Here is a 22,214-nt window from a genome sequence, read left to right on the forward strand (position 1 = left end):
CGGCTTTTCTCCATAATGTGCCCATGTCTGAGATCTGTAAGGCGGCGACCTGGAGGTCCGTCCATACATTTACCAGACATTACTGTCTTGATTCTGACACTAGAGCAGATACCCAGGTAGGCCAGGCCTCCTTGTGGAATCAGTTATTGGCTGTTATGAGTGTTTTTTGGTTGGGTCATGTACTTCTCATTTACCTGCAGGTGGTTGATGGGCTTGCTATTCTATTCAGTGCTTATGACTATTGATGAGCATCCCCTGGAAGAGAAGGATGAGTTACTTACCTGTAATCCTAGTTCTCTTCCAGGGGTATCCTCATCAAAGTCACAAGCAACCCACCCGCCTCCCCAGGTAAATGAGAGTGGTGAGTCTATGACTTATGGTTGAGCCCTGACTTCAGGGTTATGCAAAGAACAACTGACCTAACTGTCACCCCTGAGGCATGATGGGAAGCCTGGGATCATGGCTGCCTTAAAGGCACGGTGCCAGTTTTGGGGCTGCATTGATATGGGAAAAAATATTATATGTACATCCATATATGTGGAGCGAGATATATAGGTTTTTCCATATATATTTTTATATTGTTTCCGGGGTCCCGCACATGGCCGGAAGTATTCAGTGCTTATGACTTTAATGAGGATACCCCTGGACGAGAACTAGGATTACAGGTAGGTAACTTATCCTTCTGGAGCGCTCAGTTTGATTTCAGCGAGTGAGAGGCTCATGACGCTTCAGTACTGGACAGCTCAGCTTTGAGGACAGTGAGAGAGAAGCTCATGATGCATTAGTACTGGAGAAAATTATTTACAACAAGTGGTGGTGATGGACAGAGTCTCTGAATTAAGCAGAATACTCTCACCCAGTCAAGAGATCAGGGCTAGATCCAACACCGTTTTTTAGCTCATTGCACCATCCCAGTTTCAGAACCTGGCTGTATGCAAATTAGTCTGTCCCTGGCCCAGTGCATCATGGGAACAGGGCAGACCAGACTACAAAAGCCAATTCTTACACTGGGAAGGAAACAAGCTTCCGGGGACCGGTTTCTGGCATTTCAGCCGTCTTCGGCCCGGCTTGCTTGAATCCTGATGGTGCAATGAGCAAGGGACTCACATCTGAGTATACCCTTCCACGCTTAGGGTGGACAAAATTATTTACAATCGTTTTTGGCCACTATAGGTGTGGCAGGGTATACTCAGACATGAGTCCCTTGCTCACTGCTCCATCAGGATTCAAGCAAGCCGGGCCGACGACGGCTGAAATGCCAGAAACCGGTCCCCGGAAGCTTGTCTCCTTTCTGGTGAAGAATTGGCTTGGTAGTTTGGTCTGCCCTGTTCCCATGATGCACTGGGCCAGGGACAGACTAATTTGCATATAGCCAGGTTCTGAGCTGGGATGGGGCAGTGAGCTAAATAACGGTGATGGATCAAGCCCTGATCTTTGGACTGGGTAAGAGTGGTCTGCTTAATTCAGACACTCTGTTCATCACCACCCCCTTTTCTGAATCGTTTTTGGCCACTATAGGTGTGGCAGGGTATACTCAGACATGAGTCCCTTGCTCACTGCTCCATCAGGATTCAAGCAAGCCGGGCCGACGACGGCTGAAATGCCAGAAACCGGTCCCCGGAAGCTTGTCTCCTTTCTGGTGAAGAATTGGCTTGGTAGTTTGGTCTGCCCTGTTCCCATGATGCACTGGGCCAGGGACAGACTAATTTGCATATAGCCAGGTTCTGAGCTGGGATGGGGCAGTGAGCTAAATAACGGTGATGGATCAAGCCCTGATCTTTGGACTGGGTAAGAGTGGTCTGCTTAATTCAGACACTCTGTTCATCACCACCCCCTTTTCTGAATCGCATTAGTACTGGAGTGCTCAGCTATGGGGACAATGAATGTGAAGCTGGCTATACTTTAGTCCTGAAGAGCTCTTCTTAGGGTGAATGAGTGAGGGACTGTAGAGTTCAGTTTGCTGTCAGTGTGAGAGACTCGTGATAAGTTAGTACTGTAGGGTTCAGTTTGCTTTCAGTGACTGGGAGCCTTGTTATACCTTAGTACTGTAGGGTTCTGTTTGCTTTCAGTGTGTGAGAGGCTTGTGATATGTTAGTACTGGAGGGTTCCTCTGCTTTCAGTGAGTGAGAGGCTCTTGATACTGTAGTATTGGAGGGTTCAGTTTGTTTTCAGTGAGTGGGAGGGTGGTGATACTTTAGTACTGGAGAGCTCAGCAGTGGGGACCGTGAGTGAGACGCTCATAATACTTTAGTACTGGATGGTTCAGCTTTGGGGGCAGTGATTGAGAGGCTCTTGATGCTTTAGTACTGGAGGGTTCACTTTGCTATCAGTGAATGAGAGGCTCATGATACTTTAGTACTAGATGGGTCAGCTTGGGGCTATGAAGGATGAAGCAAATGTGAGCGCTGGAGAAAGATCCATGTGATGTTCATGTGTTTGTACTACTGCAAGAGTGTATGTAGCCTGATGTTAGTGACCATAGGGCCCATGAATTTGTGTCTCTGTGAGATCTCTTGGTGTTAGCAAGTGTGGGGCCCAGGAGGGTGCAGTCTAGGGTTCTAAACCTGGTATCCATGCATGTGGGCCCAATGAAGCAGATTTTCTGGAAGATCCCTGCCTGATCAGTGAGTGTGAGACTAATTTAGTTGTAGGTCTGGTACTTCTCATCAAGATCTGAATGCTGTGCCAGGACATTTAATCAGCAGGACTGTGAGATCTTATCTTTGTGTCAGTGAAGATGGAGCCCAAGATCCTGCAATTCTATAAGAGCTTGTTGAGATCCCTTCTTGGTGTCCTTGAGAGTGGACCCTGTGGTTTTGAAAAAGACTTAAACTTGGATGCAATGTATGTGAAACCCTGGCAGATTGTATATCATTGCAGTAATGAAGTGCTCACCTTTTCCAGTGATAATGGTATGTCCTTTAACCTCCACGTCTTCCTCTGCACAGCTAAAACTGCATTAAATAAAGAGGAACAGAATACTTTAGGGCCTTTTCCAAGCAACCCACAGCCACATCATACTGCTCTTACATTTGATGATTGCCAAACTTGCACCACCTTTTGTTGGGACTGGAAGCAACTGTTTCAGATGCCTTCTAAATTGTGCCCCTCTGATGGTTTAAAAAACTTTTAACACTCAATGACATCTTGAATATACTCTGTGGTTTATAAGCTGCTTTTTAGTGGGATGTTGACAATATAATCCAAAAAACTAAAAGGCCACTGCTGTTTGCTACTTATAAGTCCCCCTGTGGTGTTGAGACTGCTCATTTAATGTGTAGGTGCAACAGTGGCCTCTTGACACTGACCTCAATAAAGAAAGAAGACAGAAAACAGCATAACTGCACAGCAGAGTAGGAGAAATTATCACTGGATTAGCCTGGTTTTAAGGGCATCTCTGAAAGGATGGGAATGTTCCAAGTTATTCTACGTGGAAGCGTGGTGTGGTGTGGTTTGGAGAGGAGAGTAGGAGATTAAAAAATGAATGAAGGTTTTTGATAGAAAGATAGTAAGTGGATTGTGGTTTGATGAATATTGGACCGTGCTCATAAAGAGTGTGGGGAACAACTGGCATGGATATAAGGAGCCAGTGCCGGCTAATGTGAAGTGGCTGCTTCGTCTTAGACCCCACACTTTGGGAATGTGAATGAGCTTGTTGTAAGTATTGGATAAAGTTAGAAAAGTGCCCTTTGTAGTCACTGCAGTTATCTTAGTCATTAGATTCTATTTCAGGACCGAAGGCTCAGATTATGCTTTTCCTTCTTCGCTTTTATTATAATCAAAAAACCACAGCAGCCAGAAAAGTACCAAATGACAAGTTTCTTTCCAAAATCCAGGAAAAGAACAGTTCCAACACAGGAAAAACGCTTCCAACTTCAGCCAAGAACTATAGAGGCCATGAGTCCAGGGGGCGCAGTCCATCAGGAGTCCTTCTACAGTGTCCATGAAGCTTAGGTAGACACTCCATCTCCACTGCTCCTCCTCTTTCTTTGCTGCTGCACAGCCAGTTAAGTTATGTTTTTCTATTCTCTTCATCTTGCTGTGCGCTTTGACTGTGTTCATGCGGCTTGTTCGCGGTTGGTAATTAATTGCCACGTTGTCGGCCTGTGTTCAGGTGCCTTTGTGCTTTCTGGTGTTTCCTTTCTTTTTTGTCTAGATTCCCTGCGGCCGTGGAAGCGTTCTCACTTCTTACACGGCTGCCACCTCAGTTGTATTGTGCCTCGTAGGCACGCTAGAGAGATCCCCACGCCTCGTTGCACCAACGGCGTGCTCGCTTCACTCTGCGAGCAGCGCTACAGGAGTACGGTCCCTGAGAGCCTTGCCCCGCTGCCACACTTGAATGCCCCGGCTCGGGGTCGGTATTTCCCGCATTTATGTGCACTCCCCGGCGGGGGTCCGTATTGCAGTTTACCGCATTGCCGCCGTGAGGTGTTTTTCAGACACGTGAGGGCTGCGTGTCGGAGGTGCGTGTCGCCTCTATTGCTGCCTTGTGCCCGCCCACATTTTGTACAGTCCTCTGGTCTGCCCATATCGCCCTAGTTTTGCACGGGCGTTTCTATATATATATCTTTGCATACATCTATATATAATATATATAATATATATATATATATATATATATATATATATATATATATATATATATATATATATATATATATATTTCCTAGCTGTTTCTGGACATAGCAGCATGGAAGGCTCTTATGAGGAAGAGGAGGTGCACGAGTGCCTTCCCTTCGACGACTTTCCTAGCAAGAGGGTCCTCGGCTCCCCCTGCGCCATCATCGTCCGTTGTGCCCTTGGAATCTCCCCCCCCCCTCGCCTGTCCCGGATGGAGACTCACCAGGGAACACAGATTACGATGACGAGTCCTCACGGTCGTGGAGACCGGTCAGTTCTTCCGCGCCGTTGCCCCAGGATGCTTCTTGTATGCTGGACCCGGATGAGATCGTTCATCCGCGACCTGGGCGCCGGGGGACAAGGTGGCGAAGTTTGTGGCCGGCCGCCTCCACAAGCCACTCGAAAAAGAGTCGCAGGGCTGTTTGAGGGCCGATTGTCCCAGACCTACCTTGGAACACAAGGTTGCGCTCACCCCGGAGTTAGACTCCAAGATGCCACGTTTTTGTCCAAGTTTATGAAAGCCCCGAGGAAAAGGATAGATCGGTCCTGGTGGTCCTGTCAGGACAAGTTGCTGGATGTCATCGGGCCTCTTACGAAGATATTGAATATGGCCAAAGAGGCCAAGGTGACGGGTTCCATTATATCTCCGGAGGTGTTGTCTAATTGGGCCCAGCGGGTGGTCGTCTTCGTAGGGAATGTGAATTGCGCAATTTCCACGGAGCGCCATCGCTCCCTCCTGATCAAGCTGGACCCAAAGCTTGGTGATTTGGCTTCAGCAGAGGCAGGAGCCGTGGCGAAGGGGGGCCTCTTTGGTGACCCCTTTGTTAAGGAGCTAGGTAAATTTGTATCAACATTCACGTTTCTGGACAAGGCACAGTCCAGTATTAAACGGGTCTTCCAGAGTCGTTTTTCCCAGGGGGCCGGGTGTGGAAGGGGCCGCTCGCCCGGCCGTGGAGCTCACCAACAACAGCACCCTAACAAGGGACAAGGCTCCGGTCGAGGCCAGTATAACTCCTCAGCTTCCTACACAGACTTCTACCCGACCCGTGGACTGCTCTTCAGGGGCCGTGGAGGTTTTAAGAACAACACCGGTGGCAATAACAATGGTAAGTGTGATACCTGCCGCGCTTCTGCGTATTGGTAGTGTCTTAGAGTTTACCGCCCTTCCTTTCGGACTCGCCTCAGCTCCCTGGTGTTTAACCAAGGTTCCGCATCCGGTGGTGGAGTTCCTGCGGGGGCAGGGAATCCGCCTGATTGTCTATCTCGACGATATGTTGCTCATGGCTCAGTGCCCATCGATGTTGACCACTCATCTGCAACAGACGGTCACTCTTCTTCAGGACCTGGGCTTTGTTATCAACGGTCAGAAGTCCGTCCTTTTTCCGACCCAGTCGCTGGTCTTTGTGGGGTTTGTCAAAGATTCGGTGCAAGCCAATTTGAGTCTGCCGTCTCGCAGGATGGCGAAGATTTGTCACAAGTTGCGGCAAACCATTTCCAAGACCCATACTTCTCTCAGGCATATTGCCCGGCCAGTGGGGCTTCTCTCGTCTTCCATTCAAGCAATCTTCCCAGGTCCCCTGCATTACAGGGCAATGCAGCATCTGAAGGCCCATCATATCCAACGGGGTCTCTCCTATGATGAATCAGTGCCCCTATCGGCGGAAGTCAGGGAGGAGATGGCCTGGTGGTTAACACACATGGAGGCCTGTAACGGCCGGGAGATTTTCGGGTCGGTCCCCGACCTGGTCATAGAATTCGACACCAGCAGAGCGGGCTGGGGCGCCCGTTGTGGAGATTTCTCCACAGGCAGCGCGTGGTCATTAGACGAGCAAGCTCTTCACATCAATTGTTTGGAGCTCCTGACGGGGTCCTTTGCCGTTCGGTGCTGGACCAGGGACCGAGTCAAGTCGTGTGTTCTACTCAAGTTGGACAATGTCTCAGAGGTTCGGTATGTCAGTCACCTGGGAGGTACACGTTCTCGTGCACTAGCGCATCTAGCGATGGTCAGGTCAGGCCAACCAGGTGGCAGATTGGCACTCCCGCCATCTGCGGGACACGAGTCAATGGAGGCTGGACAGGCTGGTGTTCCAGTGGCTGGCCAACATGTGGGGTCCCTTATCGATGGATCTGTTTGCATCACATCTGGATCATCAGGTCCCACGGTTCTTCAGTTGGAGGCCAGATCTGTTAGCGGAGGCAACAGACGCCTTCCTCCAGGATTGGGAGCTGGAACAGGGGTTTGTGTTCCCGCCGTTCCCAATGATTGTGTGCGCGGGGGCCTAGATTCGCCGACAAGCGGCGACCGTCGTGATGGTGACCTCGTGTTGGAGGTCTCAAGTGTGGTTTCCAGTTCTTCTGGAACTTTCTTGGGATTTTCCAATCCTACTCCCCCACTTTCCTCATCTTCTTCTGAATCCGAGCGGGGAGTACTGTGGTACACAAACAATTATGCGTAGTCCAGGTGTAGTAGTAGATCCCTCTTTATTGACAGGTAGATAGGTGGCAGGTTACAGGATAATAAGATACAAGTAGAAAACCCCACCAGGAGAGAGCTTCCAGCTCCTCAGCCTGAGATGACCAACTGACTCTCTAGCTAGAGTCAGGCACTTAACATTCCATGATGTCACAGGACATTCTGATGCAGTGGTAGAGAGGGAAAATACATAGAACTATTTACCACACATCCTCTTCCGTTAACAAACAACAGCAAGAAAGAAGTCAAGACGGAGCAGAAGGATTCAGAGGAGACTGTAGACCTCAGAGCTAGTAAAAGAGACAATTTGAAAAGCAGGAAATTCAAGCATGAAAGCAGAAACAAAGAACAATAAAAAGAGGCATGTAGAAAGATAAACATAAGATGCACAGATGAATTAAATGCAAATTACATAACATGCCCATCCACCGTCCTTAATAAACAAGGTAGCGATCCTAGCAAATCAAGCAGAGTGTAACAACTTAATGACAAAATCAGTGCAGATGGAAATAAGCACAATGAAAAGAACATAGCAACCTACACAGAAAAGGAATGCCTTGCAAAAGAGACTATTGCATGATATGCACTGACAACCTCCCCATAAAGGGTACACATAGAAAGGCAACCTTAAAACCGTGGAACAAAAAAAACTTCCCAGGAAAGGGAACACCAGAGGAACTTAACACCCCTGGAACAAAGTAGACAGTAGCCACACCAAAGTGGCACAACTACACCAAAAGGTAGCGCTGACAACGCACCTCAACTACCCACACAGAGTGATGCAAATTAGACCAACACAGATAAGCTCCCCTAACAAAAGGGTACACCATTGAACAATGTAGGAATTGTTCAAGATAACATCACTAAATGGCGGCGCTGACAACGCACACCACCTTCCCCAAAAAAGGGTACACAAAGATACTAATCTTTGAAACTTTCTAACAAACTAGTTACATGCAGACTACCTCCCCTAATAAAAGGGTACACCACGTGAAAGTGCGCAACGTAACTTCTCCAAAGAGTGACAACAAGACCCTAGGAAACAAAATGTAGGTACTGACTGGCACCATAACCCCTCAACCTCCCCTAAGTAAGGGTACACCATAAGTACTAACCCTACGTACATGGATGGGGTACTAATTAGACACAAACACTCAATCTGGCAAAGCAGGGTGAGACACAGGAATCACACCCTGTGGGACCAAACATCACCTATATATATATTGATATACAGGATTCACCAAAAAGGTACAACATCTCCCTAGTTTCAAAATTAAGACATTGACTAGCCCCACGCCCTCCCCTAAATAAAGGTACACTTTAGGTTAATAACTCTTAGTACATAAAAGGGCATCAATTAGACATAACCAAATAACTTGCCCAATAAAGGGGTATATTTTGTAAGACAACACAATAATATAGAATATGAGTATACGTGAAGTCGACTGCCCCTGTGCCAGCATTTGAGAGGAGGAGAAACTGAGTGATGTGTGAGACCTGCACAGTGACTCCGACAGTCCAGAAGAGGAGTTCGTCAAAAGTTAAAAACATCCACAGACTCTGCACAGATTCTGCAAAGGACAGTTGAACTACATAGAAGGCAGAGCGATAAACGTCCATAATGGAAAACGACCACGTAGTTTGAAGGTTGTAGCTTCATAGAACCAAAACTGCTGTCGCCTGTGTGAGAATAATAGTGCTCGAAGCTGCCGCAGACTGACATGTAAATCCACGAGGGCGGTACGACAGCATGACGCTCCGCTTGGCGCTCACCGAGTGGCTTAAGGCACGCTGCTGCACTAAAACTCGTCAAGGCAGCAGAAGCAGTACACGCGAAGACAGACGTCATAGAGTCAAGACGGTTGCCGCTCTGAAGAGGTAAGAAGTGCGCAGCTCGTGCACATTTCGAAAATTTAAACATGTCAGCTCAACAGTGATGCGAGCGCTCCGTGCGCATTTCTAAATTTAAAGATGCCGGCACAACAGTGACGGAGAGACGTCATACACAGCCTTAAAGTTGTACGTGCGCACTGTGCACTTTTCCCAAATTGAAAGATGCCGGCAAAACAGAAATGGAGGGGCCACTGATACTTTTAACTATGAGAACGGCCAAGGCCCCACGACACTCTGAATAGGTGAAGTAACCCTCAGGGCAAAGTAAAACACTGTCCACATAGATGTAAAAAAAACGATACTTCACAGACTTCACAGGTTGCTGTGCTTGAGAGAGTGTACTGCCAGCGCCAGGGCAGCACCATAAGAGCCAACACAAATAGTGCTGAAAATAAATGCCCACACTGTGTAAAAATTCACAAAACACAGTGGTTGTAATAAAGGCGAATTGTCAATGCAAACAAGAACGCCGAAAGGCACAACAGGGTGATCAGGCCTGCTGAAACAGTGGCTCTTGTAGCTGGAAACAATTAGTGTTCAGATGACAAAGAAACGGCAGTTATTTCTCTCACAACACAGACGCCCAGGGTGCAGGCCGTCCCAAGTTGAAAGGACACTGGTGGGGTTTACTGGGCGTTACTTTGATCTCATGGAAATCGACTTACTTGAATGTAGAACAGTCCTTGGTTTCTTTATAGGTGAATTTCTATCTTCTTTCTTTGTAGCGTAGGTTAGTCCAAGAAACGTCGCCAAACTGTGGTACACAAACAATGATGTGTAGTCCAGGTGTAGTAATAGTTCCTTCTTTATTGACAGGTAGTAAGGTGGCAGGTTACAGGATAATAGATATAAGTAGAAAACCCCACCAGGAGAGAGCTTCCAGCTCCTCAACCTGAGATGACCAACTGACTCTCTAGCTAGAGTCAGGCACTTAACATTCCATGATGTCACAGGACATTCTGATGCAGTGGTAGAGAGGGAAATTACATATAACTATTTACCACAAGTACCATCAGCTGATTCTCCAAGACTCTCTCCGCCTCATGGCATGGCGGCTTTCCGGGGACGTTGGTCACTCCCAGGCTTTTCGGGGTGGGCTGAGGTCCTCTTGTCCAAGGCCTGGGCAGACAGTACCTCGAAGCGTTATTGCTCGCTTTGGTTTAAGTGGATGCGTTGGTGTCTTCGACGGGGTTTGGATCCTGTGGTCGCAGGCGTCGTTCCCTTCTAAACTATCTGGCGGAGCTTGTCTCAGACAGTCTGGCGTATCTTCCGGTTAACGCTGTGCGGTCGGCCTTTGTCCGCTGCGTATTGCTCGGTGAACGGAGACCCAATTGGCGCACATCCTTTTGTGTGTAGACTATTGCGGGGGATCTGTTTGTCTTTACCACCGGAACCGAGATACTCTGCCTTATAGGATGTCGATTTGGTTTGGAATCTTTTCTTGTCGTGGCAGGTAAATAAGTACCTTTCTTTAAAGGAACTGTCGGCCAAGTTGGCCATGCTCCTGTGTTTGTTCTCTTGCCGGAGAGTCTCTGATGTTTGCACGCTGGACGTTACTGCGCTGGTTTTTTCCCTGGAAGGGGTGACTTTTACGGTGGGTCGCCGTACTAAATCTTTGTCACGAACAATTTCATATCCAGCCTTTTCAGATGTTCCTAAGCTATGTGTGGTGCAGTGCCTTAAGGCCTATGAGGATATGACACAAGAACTCCGCCCACAGGGCGAACGACAACTCCTTATTGCCCTTCGTAAGCTCACAAAGCTGTTTCCTTGCCCACTATAGCTAGGTGGGTGCGGCGGGTCATGCATGAGGAGGGCATTGATACGAAGCAGTTTGGCACCCATTCTGCCTGAGGGGCCATGGCTTCTAAAGCTTTTTCTCTAGGAGCACGTTTGGAAGATTTGATGCGGGCAGCGTACTGGTCCTCCGATTCCACCTTTAAGCGGTTTTATTTTGAACTGGTGGTGGATGTGGCACGTTTGGTAGTAAGTAAGCTTTGAACTAGCATAATCGGAGCCTCCGGTACTGACATAGAATCGAAATTTTCCTAGCTATTGTAACGGTAAGTTTCAATTCTATTAAGGACACAGAGGCGAGGATTATCTCACCCGCGGCACTGTCAAGTGCAAACCCTCCCGTAGGTGTGTAAGTAACCTTTCTTAATAATTTTCTGACAGTTCTGATGAAGTGTGCTCTGGTGGTCATGTTTTTCTCAGTTATGCTATGCATAAGCCAGGTCAGGTTAAGATTCTGATGCACTCTTGTTGTTGCAGGGAATACTGGTGCTAAACAAGACCAATGAACTTATCGGGTAGCAGGTTGAAGAAAGAGGAGGTGCAGTGGAGATGGAGTTTTCTACCTTAGCTTCATGGACACTGTGCAAGTATTCCTGATGGACTGCGCTCCGTGGACTCATGGCCTCTGTAGTTCTTGACTGAAGTTGGAAGCGTTTTTTCTGTGTTGGAACTGTTCTTTTCCTGGATTTCGGAAAGAAAGTTGTCATTTGCTACTTTTCTGGCTGCTGTGTTTTTTTATTATAATAAAAGCGAAGAAGGAAAAGCATAATCCTCGCCTCTGTGTCCTTAATAGAATTGAAACTTACTGTTACAATAGATAGGCAAATTTCGATTCTCTTCATTTTCCCATGAAGCGTCCTGGGATAACGCAAAACTGTTAACATTGCACAGAGGGGTGAAAAAGTGGATGCTGTGAGTGGAAATGCATGAGTATTAGCCGCAGGTTAAGGAGTGTTTCTCAGTTCTACTACTAGGGAGCATACATATTATGAGCACCTCATGGCTGGGGATACCAGAGTCAATGTTACAGGTAGTATTTCCACATAACCAGACTTTATGTTGTTGCTGTCTCCCTCCCCTCATTCAAATTTATGGGCTCCTGGGCTTGAACAGATTGCGACGTGGCCCCTGGAGATATCAACTGAACAGAAATTGACATATGCATCTGTAAACACTGTGATGATTGGCAGAAACCAGACAGACAGTAGAGAGACCTTCAGTGGTACCTAGTGTGGTCAGCAGTGGTGTAATATAGGACCCCGCAGCCCCCGCAATATGGGGGGGCCCCAGCACAGTACCCTGGCCTGAGAGCTCCAGATTAAGTACGGATGGAACCCCTCCACCTAACTTGCATGGGGGCCCCCTCAAGTTTTGTTACGCCATGGCCAGTCAGCTGTAAGACTGGAAATAAGCAGTCAGAAAGTGCTTAATGCAAGAGTGAATAATCCCTGTCGTCAGGATGGAAATCCTCAGTAGCCAACATTTAAAGTGTTCCTCTTTACTCTGGGGCCGATTCACAGAACTAATCTGAGAGAAAATCCTAAATTACTACTTTTGGTATTCATAGAAGATATTTAGTAGTAGTAAAGTTAGGATTTTGTTTTAAGTTAGGATATTGTCTTAAGTTAAACATTAAGTTAAACTTTAGGTTGTTTTAAGTTTTGGTTTTAAGAAAAAATCCTAACTGATATGTTAAGTTATGTTAAGGTGTCTTATATAGCGCAACAGCTGCCCCAGCGAAAGGGCGACCCGGCACTAGAAGGAAGGTTTAAGACATAATCTGAATTTAAGACAAAATCCTAACTTTACTACTACTAAATGCCATCTGTGAATACCAAAAGTAGTAAGTTTAGGATTTAGTCTCAGATTAGTTCTGTGAATTAGCTCCTCTGTTACCACTGATATAGTCAACCCACACATCAGGTGACCCAAACTCTTGCCATTGTGGTGGAGAGATACAGAGTACAGATCAGAGGCTCCACAGTTCAGGTTTACATAGCACAAACAAGGCTGGTCTTCTGAAAGATACCAATGCTGGAGAACTCTAGTTACTCTAACGTAACATTGTCTTCACTGGTATTAGATCTTGTATAGAGTCACATGCTTGAATTAAAAAAGTAGTAAAAAGAAACAACGGAAAACGAGAATTAGGCACACCTTAAGCGAAAGTTTGTGAAGGGATGCTGTTTGGCTGCAATCTGTGCTCTACCCTTTACATCTAAACACAAATGCTTAGTATGGGAATGTGTTGTCCACCAGGTCACTACCCTGCAAATATCTTTCAAAGGTGTGAGGTGAAGAGAGTGGTTTTTATGACAACCCTGGTAGACTGAGTTCCGACCCAGCCAGGAAATGGTGTGCCCACTTGGGTGTAGGCAAAAGTGATACAGCAAACAATCCATCTAGCCAATCCTGCTTTGAGATAGCTATGCATATGATAGCTTACTCACACAAGATGAAGAGTTGGTCGAACTGGCATTCCTAAGTAATTTCAAACATCTTCTAATGTCCAGACAGTGTAATAATCTTTCAATTCACGGTAGATGTCTGCAGAAAACAATTAGCTAGATCGATGTTTAGTTTAGATGGAAGTAGGGAGGTTCTGTAGGAATATGCCTTTGATTGGTCCTTAGAACTACATTGTCCTTAAAGTATTTGTTGGAGAATTTTGTATCTCACTAATTCTATCCCCTCCTTTGTATGAAGAGGCTGCTTGACGATGAATATCTCAGGTCCTTTTATAGCCTTCTTTAGTCTTCTTCAATTCTGGGATCAGGGAACAGCTGAGTTTTTTCATTTGCAAGAGGAGTTGAGTGATTGCAAATACTTCAGATGTTGTCATGGTGGAAGGTAGAATTCAGGGTTGGAAACCAAAGGTGCATAAGAAAAGTGAAGTGCCCATGAAACTGTGAAAATAATTGTTGCATGCAAAGATTACCAATCGTGGGATCAAGCAGCAACATTGTGTAGGATGATTTATAAAGATCATCTTGTAGTTTAATCATGTCCTGGGCCATTTTCTTTTTTTTTATAGTCACACGAGAACCATGCCCAACATGTATGGTGCCTGGTAAATTGTTAAATTGGATTGAAGGAGATGATTTCCCTGAGAGTTCCATCTTACCCAGCCATTCTCAGACAACTGGCTATCACAGTAATAGCACAACCTAAAAAGAAGAATAAGCAAAAGGAGGAAGGGTGGCAGACACATAAGTCAGTCCTCTGCATGAGGAGGTTCAGTCATAAAGTCTTCCGCCACTAAACCTTCAGAATCAGAAGAGGACAGGAAGGGAAAGAGCTCAAGGTTAGTACAAGAGACAAGGAACAGCTGCAAATCAGTGGAATGGCAATGTAAGCAACTTCCAAACTGCAAGGTGCATAATGCAATGATGGACCCTTGATCCAATGTGGATCTAGCACTATGCCAAGGACTGGTAAACCAGAGGCTTGATGGTTCAAAACCCAGCACAAGCAGAGAAACAGAGAAGCAGGTACTGAATTGCTAACAAGGGAACCAGAGGGAACAGAAAAGAAACACATCAAGAAAGGTGGAGGAACAAACAGCCAACTATAGAATTGAAGAGTTTAATTTTCAACCCAGAACTATCCTGGAAGTAGGCAAATCCCCATCAGTTAGTGGTCTAGGCTTTCTTCCAATCCTCCATGGCCCACTTCTCCATAGTTTCTAACTCCGACCTCTGCTTAGCGAAGGATATAGAGAATGTAACCCAGATCACTCCGTGTCTTGCGCTTCCTGCTTCCTACCCAGAGTCCTGATCCGATAAAGTAGAGGCATTTGATGGTGGAACTGTCATCTTTGAAGTAAAACAAACAGAAAGTGCATGACGAGACAACAGCCAATGCTTTACATGTAGACACTACAGAAGTCAGTTTGACAAATAACGAGACAAAATGAAATGTCAACTTTGACATTTTGGATGAACTTTTATACTTAACAGAAAACAGTAGCATCTTTATAGATGACTTGTTTGTGCATTTCCAATAGAGGGTAGCATAAAAGATTGTAGAGATTGGATTTGCTGGTTTTTGCATGTTGGTCAATGTCGTATATGGCTCCCAAGTAATCTGAGTCAAAGAAGTGGCTGACCTGAAGTCTGAGGTTCATCCTACTGAAGAGCCAGGGCCAATCGACTGACACGGTTGTTGTGAAGTTTTGCTGAGACAGTGAGACAAACGTAACATCTGCTAAGGTTGAACTCCTTAAGCAGACAATAATTGCATAAAGTGTGGAGATCATCAATGGAGACATTTTTTATTCAAACATCTCACAAACAAAAAGGATTAGTAGCATCTTCCAATTTCTAAACATGATGTTGAAGTTGCCCATAAGAGCTTTTTGAATCAAATCTTGAGAGCATTCAATATCACGTGATGTCTGGTTGACAATGTGGCCTGTGCAGTTAAGCTCTGTGCCTGTTCACCTGACCTGCTGGAATTTGGGTCACATAATGAAGTGATAAACTAAATGTAATAAATACATAGGAAACAGAATGTTAATGAGGGTATATCAGCAGTGCTATGGAAATAATGGTTAACGAAGATTCCCATCCTGAAAAATAAATTAAGCATGCACATCTATTCATGATCCAATGATGAAGACACAGTGATTTATTCAGAATCAAAAGATGAGCTGAGGTGAGAAAGCCAGGACACCATGATAGACATTAAGTCACATCTCATAGCCTTAAACTACATCACAACATAGACACTAGACCACATTTTATTGTAATCACGAGATGACAACCAGACCAGACCACATCTGACCTTTGGCAGTACTGGTTTGTGTCTATGGGTATGGAGATGAAAAATGCTGTTTCATTAAGTGGTCTGACCATTGATTACATTGTGTATTTTGGGGTTTTCACTTACTGGTCGTTGCCTTCATGAATCACCAGCTTCTCTTCCTCCAGTGAAAATTCTAACCATGGATTCTTTCCATCAAATATTACTTCGGGGTAGTAGGTGGCCCTTGCCACCATGTGCCATCTACCAGAAATCTACAAAATAGAAGAGAACCTCAAAAGTATGCATCTAGAGACGTGGGATCTTACATAACCAGTTAGAGCAGAGCAGGTGAAAGACTTACTATCAGTGGAGATGACCAGGAAATGAAAGTATCTGTTCAGGGCGGTACTTTGTCATTAGTGTCAATGGTTCGAAGACTTTCTGAATTAGGACTAGACTAGTACAGTGATAAGCAGCCTTTGATGTGTAGTGTTAGTGGTGCTCACTGGAGTGACATAGGGCACACGGCAGAGGGCTAGAGTCTTTCTTTTCTAGAAATACACTAAAAGAGAATTACAGAACTTGTCACACACAGGACAGGAGCAGCTCACTAGAATGATATGAGGGAACAAAATGTAATAATTCTAGTACAGGATTGGTTCAGTGGAATGATACATGTATACAGAATGCAATAAATCTAGGACATGGTTAGCTCAGTGGAATGACATGTGGGTACATAATTTAATAACTCTAGGACAGGATTGGCTCAGTTAAATAATGCGTGTGTGTGAATTGTCACGTCTAGGATGGAATCAGCTCAGAGAAATGACTCTTAGATGCAGTTCTATCTAGGACTGGATGACGTCGGTGTTGGCACATAGAACAAAGCCAGCCTTTTATTGGATTTTGGTGCTTGTTCCACTCCACTTTCTTTTTCCTTCCATCCAGAATACCAGAACATATTTTGCACAGCAGAAAGTTACATTTATTGAGAGTTTAGAGATGCACACGCCTTTAAATCCTGTAAGTGATGTATCTGCCAGTTCCTTTCTTCGGTTCCCGGGGTTGATCAGATGATGTGTTCGCTACATGCTCATCTTTTTGCTCAGTTTTCTCAGCTCCCTCCTCCCTTCAGACAGGATGATGAATTTCATACTTCTTTCCATTCCTATGCCAATAAACCATCTTCAGGAGATGCACTCTGTGACTGTAGTCACTGTGGGGCAGGGCTCTTGAATGGAAAGGGAAACTCTCTTTCATATAAGGCAGAATCGAGTAATTAGAACATTGACCCCCATCGGGTGATCTCTGCTCCAGAGACACTTAGGCCTACGTTATGAGTTCCTGTTATCACCGCAGAGGATACCTGGGCCAGAATTAACTATGGCTGTTTTCTTCCCCTTAAATAACGGGGATCACATGTTAATGTCTCCAGAATGTTTGACGAGGTATAACGGGCTCCGTTTGGAAGGGTTTCCTCGCTACTGGAGGGTTGAACACAGGTATATATGTGTTGGAGCAGTACGCCTTGTTGTTCTCCCTCACGCCTGGAATCACACATCTGTGTACCCATGATATGGACACAGGGGACAACCCACCTGCAGCAGATTAGCCCAGCACCATGTGACTCTCGGCAATAGCTTGCTTAATCTTCCCGAGGGCCCCCAGCGCCTAGAGACCCTTACGGGCGATTGTTCGCGCTTTACAAATGTAGATTATTACCTGTAAAAACCAAGTCTTACCGGCTGTCCGATAAAGTCAAGAACAGCATCCAGGGTGAGGTGGCCAAAATGCTGGAGCTAGTGGTGATCCAGCCTTCCAGCAGCCCATGGGCTAGTCCGGTCGTGCTGGTGCTGAAAGCGGCCCCACCGGGCACCACACCAGAACTTCGGTTCTGTGTGGATTATCAGGGATTGAACTTTGTCACCAAAACAGATGCTCACCCGATCCCACGGGCAGATGAGTTGATTGACCGGCTGGGAGCAGCCCGGTACCTCAGCACCATCGACTTAACATCAGGGTACTGGCAGATTGCCATGGCCGAAGGAGCAAGGGAGAAAACAGCGTTCTCCACCCCAGAGGGCCACTTTCAATTTAGGGTGATGCCCTTCAGGCTCAAGAATGCTCCGGCCACCTTCCAGCGGTTGGTGAACCAGGTGCTGTCTGGCCTGGAGTCCTTCTCAGCGGCGTACCTGGATGACATAGCTGTCTTCAGTAGCACCTGGGAGGACCATCTGCAGCATCTCCAGGAGGTGCTACAGGCTCTGCAACGTGCTGGCCTGACCATCAAGGCTAGTAAGTGCCAGAATGGGCAGGGATCTGTCGTCTACCTGGGACACCTGGTGGGCGGGGGTAAGGTGCAACCCCTCCAGGCCAAAATTGAGACCATCATGGCCTCGGAGCCCCCCAAAAGCCAAACTGAGGTCCGAGCTTTCCTCGGCCTCACTGGATATTACCGCTGATTCGTCAAGGGGTATGGTACCATGGTAGCCCCTTTGACTGAGTTGACGTCCAAGAAGCAGCCACGAAAAGTGATCTGGGCGGCTACTTGCCAAGAGGCATTTGAGACACTGAAGTGCGCGATGTCCACCGCTCCGGTGCTTGCAACACCTGACTTCACGAAATAATTCATCGTGCAGGCGGACGCCTCTGAGCATGGCATAGGTGCTGTGCTTTCGCAACTGAACAACGACGGCCAAGATCAACCTGTGGCCTTTATCTCTAGAAGACTCCTCCCTCGGGAACAGCGATGGAGTACCATCGAGCGAGAAGCCTTCGCCGTGGTCTGGGCCCTGGAGAAGTTGAGGCCATACCTTTTTGGCTCTCACTTCCTTATTCAGACAGACCACAGACCCCTTCGCTGGCTCATGCAGATGAGTGGCGAAAATCCCAAGTTACTAAGGTGGTCCATTTCCCTACAGGGGATGGACTTTAGGGTGGAATATCGGCCCGGAGTTGACCACGCCAATGTTGACGGTCTCTCCTGGTTTTTCCGCCTTAGTGACGAGAACTCCCTAGACGTTGGGTATCTCTCCCCACATTCCGCTGGGGGGGACGCGTGTTAGACCTGTCTGCCCTAGGGTGGTCTTTCCCTGTTTTTTTGCCCTTGCCTCATTTTTCCCACCCTCTTTTTCGTTGGCCTTAGGTCTGCGAGCGCCTTCCCATTGCTAATCAATGCTAAGGTGCAGGTGCTCTCTTCTCCCAACATGGCTGCCACAGTGCCCTGCTAGTGCAGAGTGGTCTTTTTAGTAGCACCCTAGTTGCCAGGAGCTGGCTGGGACCCTAAACATTGTTGCAACGCCAGCCCGCCTTTTTCTCCCATAGCTAGAGTAGGGAAGCTCCTGGAACCCTCCAGAACAGGGGAGAGGTCGGCTTTTGCCGCCTTAGAGTGTGGTCACCTGGGCATATATAAGGAAAGGAGGGAAACCTTTTAGTCAGTTGGGGCATCACTGACCCGGGGGAACCTATGCAGGAGACTTAGGCGGTAGGGCCTAGACAGGGACCTATACCACTGGGAGTGACAGGGCTTAGGTGCTGCCTTCCAAGCTGGGTGAGGAACACTGGACTAGCCCACTGATCTGGCCCGGCGGGAGGGGAACCCAGGGACCACCTGCAGAGACCTGCTGAAAGTACCCTGGCATCAGCCACCAACTCAACCCCTCCCCCTTGAAGAAACTACCTGCCAAGGGCGCAGGAGCCATCTAGCGCCGAGAGAAACTACCTACCTGTGCTAACAAGGACTGCTGGGGATCAACCAGGCACTGGGCTGTGCCATCTCTGCCCCCTCTGTCTTCACCAGTGCCCCTTCTCTGTCCTGCCTCATCCCCCTTGCCTAACTGCCTGGACTGCCCCAAGCGCTATCTCTACCAAGCGCTGTGGCCCCAAGAACTGCGGTGCCCTTACAAGCGCTATCTTTCGCCCCCAGGCGCTGGACTGCTCACTGCGCCTGAAGCGCTGTATGCCCCGTGGAACGCTGTAGCGCCTGAGACTGCTGGAGCCGAAGTGCCGCTGTCCCCACATGTGTGCCCCCTGCGAAGCGCTGTGGGAAGAGAAGCGCTGGCCGGTTAACTCACCGCCGCGGCCCGGCGCTGTCCGCATCATCCCCGGGGCGCCTAGAGGCCGGTCTTCACTGCCGCGGCCCCAGCGCCCCTCGCGGAGATCCCCTTGCCTCCCCCCAGCGGCCCTCGGAGCCAGGAGAGGGCCACAGCTGCGCCTGGAAGGCCGCACTAGGCCCCATTAGGCCGACGAAGCCTGAAGCCAGCATCACGTGAGGGGGCGTGTCTTGGACTCCGCCCCCGCCGCGCCCTCATTGGCCGTTGTGACGCGCCCCCGCATGCCGCACTGCCATTGGTGGCTGCAGGCGCGCCCTTTCGGAGGTTCGGCCTCATTGGTCCCTTGGCCCCTGACGACAGCGCGATGCCCGGGACCGACTCATCGCGGCGTGGGGGGCTTTCCAGGAGCCGCATGCCTCCCCGATCCGCCACTGACCGCACTGGGCCGAGCGAGGCCCCGGAGGGCAGGAGCCCTTCCCTGCCTGCTGTTCTACCGGAAGAGGCCCTGGGAAGGCCCGAAGATTGCAGGTAAAGTCCCGGGTGAGGGCGGAGGACCCGAGCAGAAGCGGGGCCTCCCGGGAGCGAGAAGGAGGCCCCGAAACCGCCCCTCCCCTCGGGAGGACTTGTGACTGGGCCCCGTTGGCCCCCAATTAGCCCCATACAAGGACCAGAACTGGACAAAACCTCAGGTAGGCCCCTGTAACCGGGGCTAGTAGAGTCACCCCCGGCCTGGGGTAGAGTTGAATAACGGTTACCGCTAGGCCCTGAGTAAGGGAATGGTTATTTGTTCTTGCCTAATTAAATGCTCTTCCTGCCTGCTGAATGGTTGACTCTTGCCTAATGAAAAGTTTAATCTTGCCTGACGAAATGTTTATGGTTGATCAATAGGGGTAATGCACTGCTTATTCCTGCATACGGAAATGCCTACAGTTCTATAATGAAAAGGTTGATTTACATAATGAGATGTTGCGTGATCTGCAGTGAACTGTTTTACTCCTGCATAGTGGAGTGTTTTATGCTCCTGCCTAATGCAGTGTTTCCTGAAAGCCTCTAGTTACACAATGAAATGTTTCCATTGCTACCTAGATTTTTAATTGCCCTGAATGACTTGCCAAATCTGCACTCTGATCTAGATAAAGCTTATTGATTTTAATCAACCTCACTGGTGTAGTGTCAGTCATTGCGTGCGTTTACTGTCTCAGTGGATGTGTGTGCTGTATGGTCACTTTACACCTAAGCTTTGGGGTGTCTACCTGCTCACGCCAAGCTACCCCATGTGGGATTGGAAACTCCAGTTCCCACAGTGGTCAATATCTGTGGATGGGCGGTGGGTGCAAGGGGTTGTGGGGTGGGATAGAGAGTCTGGAGGCGGTTTGGGGGAGCACTGTCTGCACCTCCTGTAATGCCTTTGGTGGGCAGAGGTTCGTCTGTGCCTTTGTCCTGCAGCCCCAGTCCTGTTTTTACGGCTGCAGGTTGACACCTGGTAAATTTGATGTGGTATTGTGTATTCTGTTCTAGCTTGGTGTGTTATGTTCTAGATTAGTGTGGAATGTTGTGCATCATGTGGAATGTGTGATGTAATTACTGTGATTGTTCTGTCCCTGCCAGATTGAATTTTTGTCTACAAATGGGGGCTGAGCAGGTTGCATCCTAGATCCTGGTAGGAGTTCCTCACTTGTAACCTGTTCCTTAATAAAGTATCTTTCTTTTACATACCTGCCTTCTGGGTCTTTCTGCCGGCTTGCCATTCCATTCCTAGAAATGTGGGTTCAGAAACACCAGACCACTCAGATATGCAGAGTGAGATATCCTCCAGGGGAATACTGTTCCGAGCCACTCGAAGCGGAGGCCTTAGTGCTATCAATCAAGTAGTATTTATAGAGTGTGGCTTGTCACCAGCGAGGGTATCCTGGCTCTTGCAACTAGGAAAGTGGCACTTCAGCCAATAGCTCGTCAATACTTGCTCTAATTCCATCTTGGGCAACGTTGAGGCCTATCACATGCCTAAAATGGAGATCTATTCCAACTTTCAACTGTGTTACCAAGAAGGAGCTCTAGAAGGTACTTAAATAATTACGTGGTGTACGTCGATAAATGCGGAACGGAAGCAATTCCTTTTTGTTATTTAAACCTCACACACCCTATTGCTGTTCTGCTTCATCATCTGGCTCAGTGTGGGCGCAACCGTATTTCAGGAAGCTCTTAAGAGATGTAGGCCAGGGGGACTTAAAGTTAAAAATCCTACTCCGTTCTCCAGGTATCCCTTATATTCACGGGGACGTTGTGGATATTAAAATAAAATAAAAACTGGTCTTTTTGGAGTTCATGGGCCTATGACACTAATAAATTGCCAACATGTTTCAGCCCCGAAAAATTGGCCATAAAGGTTCTGGGATTTTGTCGGGGCACAACAAATATTCCGTCCCTGGGGTTGACCGATACTTGTCCTATATATCTTTTTTTGAAGGTAGAGAAAGCTGTAACCTTCGTGAAAATAATAATAATAATGGGGAGTATATTCATATCCCGTCCTTTTGTGTGAATAAATTCCGCCTGTAAGGCGATTGAAAGGACAATTCTCACGCCCACTGACAAGCTGCAATACAAGACGGCAGGTTTATTGAAACTGGCAC

At 47.6% G+C, this 22,214-nt stretch overlaps 1 protein-coding gene and 1 long non-coding RNA gene across 4 annotated transcripts in view; one reads left to right on the plus strand and one right to left on the minus strand.

Annotated features, from left to right (window-relative positions):
• LOC144756284 (uncharacterized) overlaps positions 1-22,214 on the plus strand; it is a 540,171-nt gene that overhangs the window by 261,612 nt on the left and 256,345 nt on the right. The window lies entirely within an intron of this gene.
• LOC144756283 (uncharacterized) overlaps positions 1-22,214 on the minus strand; it is a 362,112-nt gene that overhangs the window by 230,079 nt on the left and 109,819 nt on the right. The window contains exons 7-8 of the mRNA XM_078645944.1: positions 15,674-15,801; positions 2,896-2,954 (exon numbers count right to left, since the gene is read on the minus strand). Coding sequence (XP_078502070.1) covers positions 2,896-2,954; positions 15,674-15,801 — 187 coding nt within the window. The remainder of the gene's footprint in view (positions 1-2,895; positions 2,955-15,673; positions 15,802-22,214) is intronic.

Source organism: Lissotriton helveticus, chromosome 5_1, assembly GCF_964261635.1.
Source record: "Lissotriton helveticus chromosome 5_1, aLisHel1.1, whole genome shotgun sequence".
In the NCBI taxonomy this organism is placed as follows: domain Eukaryota; kingdom Metazoa; phylum Chordata; class Amphibia; order Caudata; family Salamandridae; genus Lissotriton; species Lissotriton helveticus.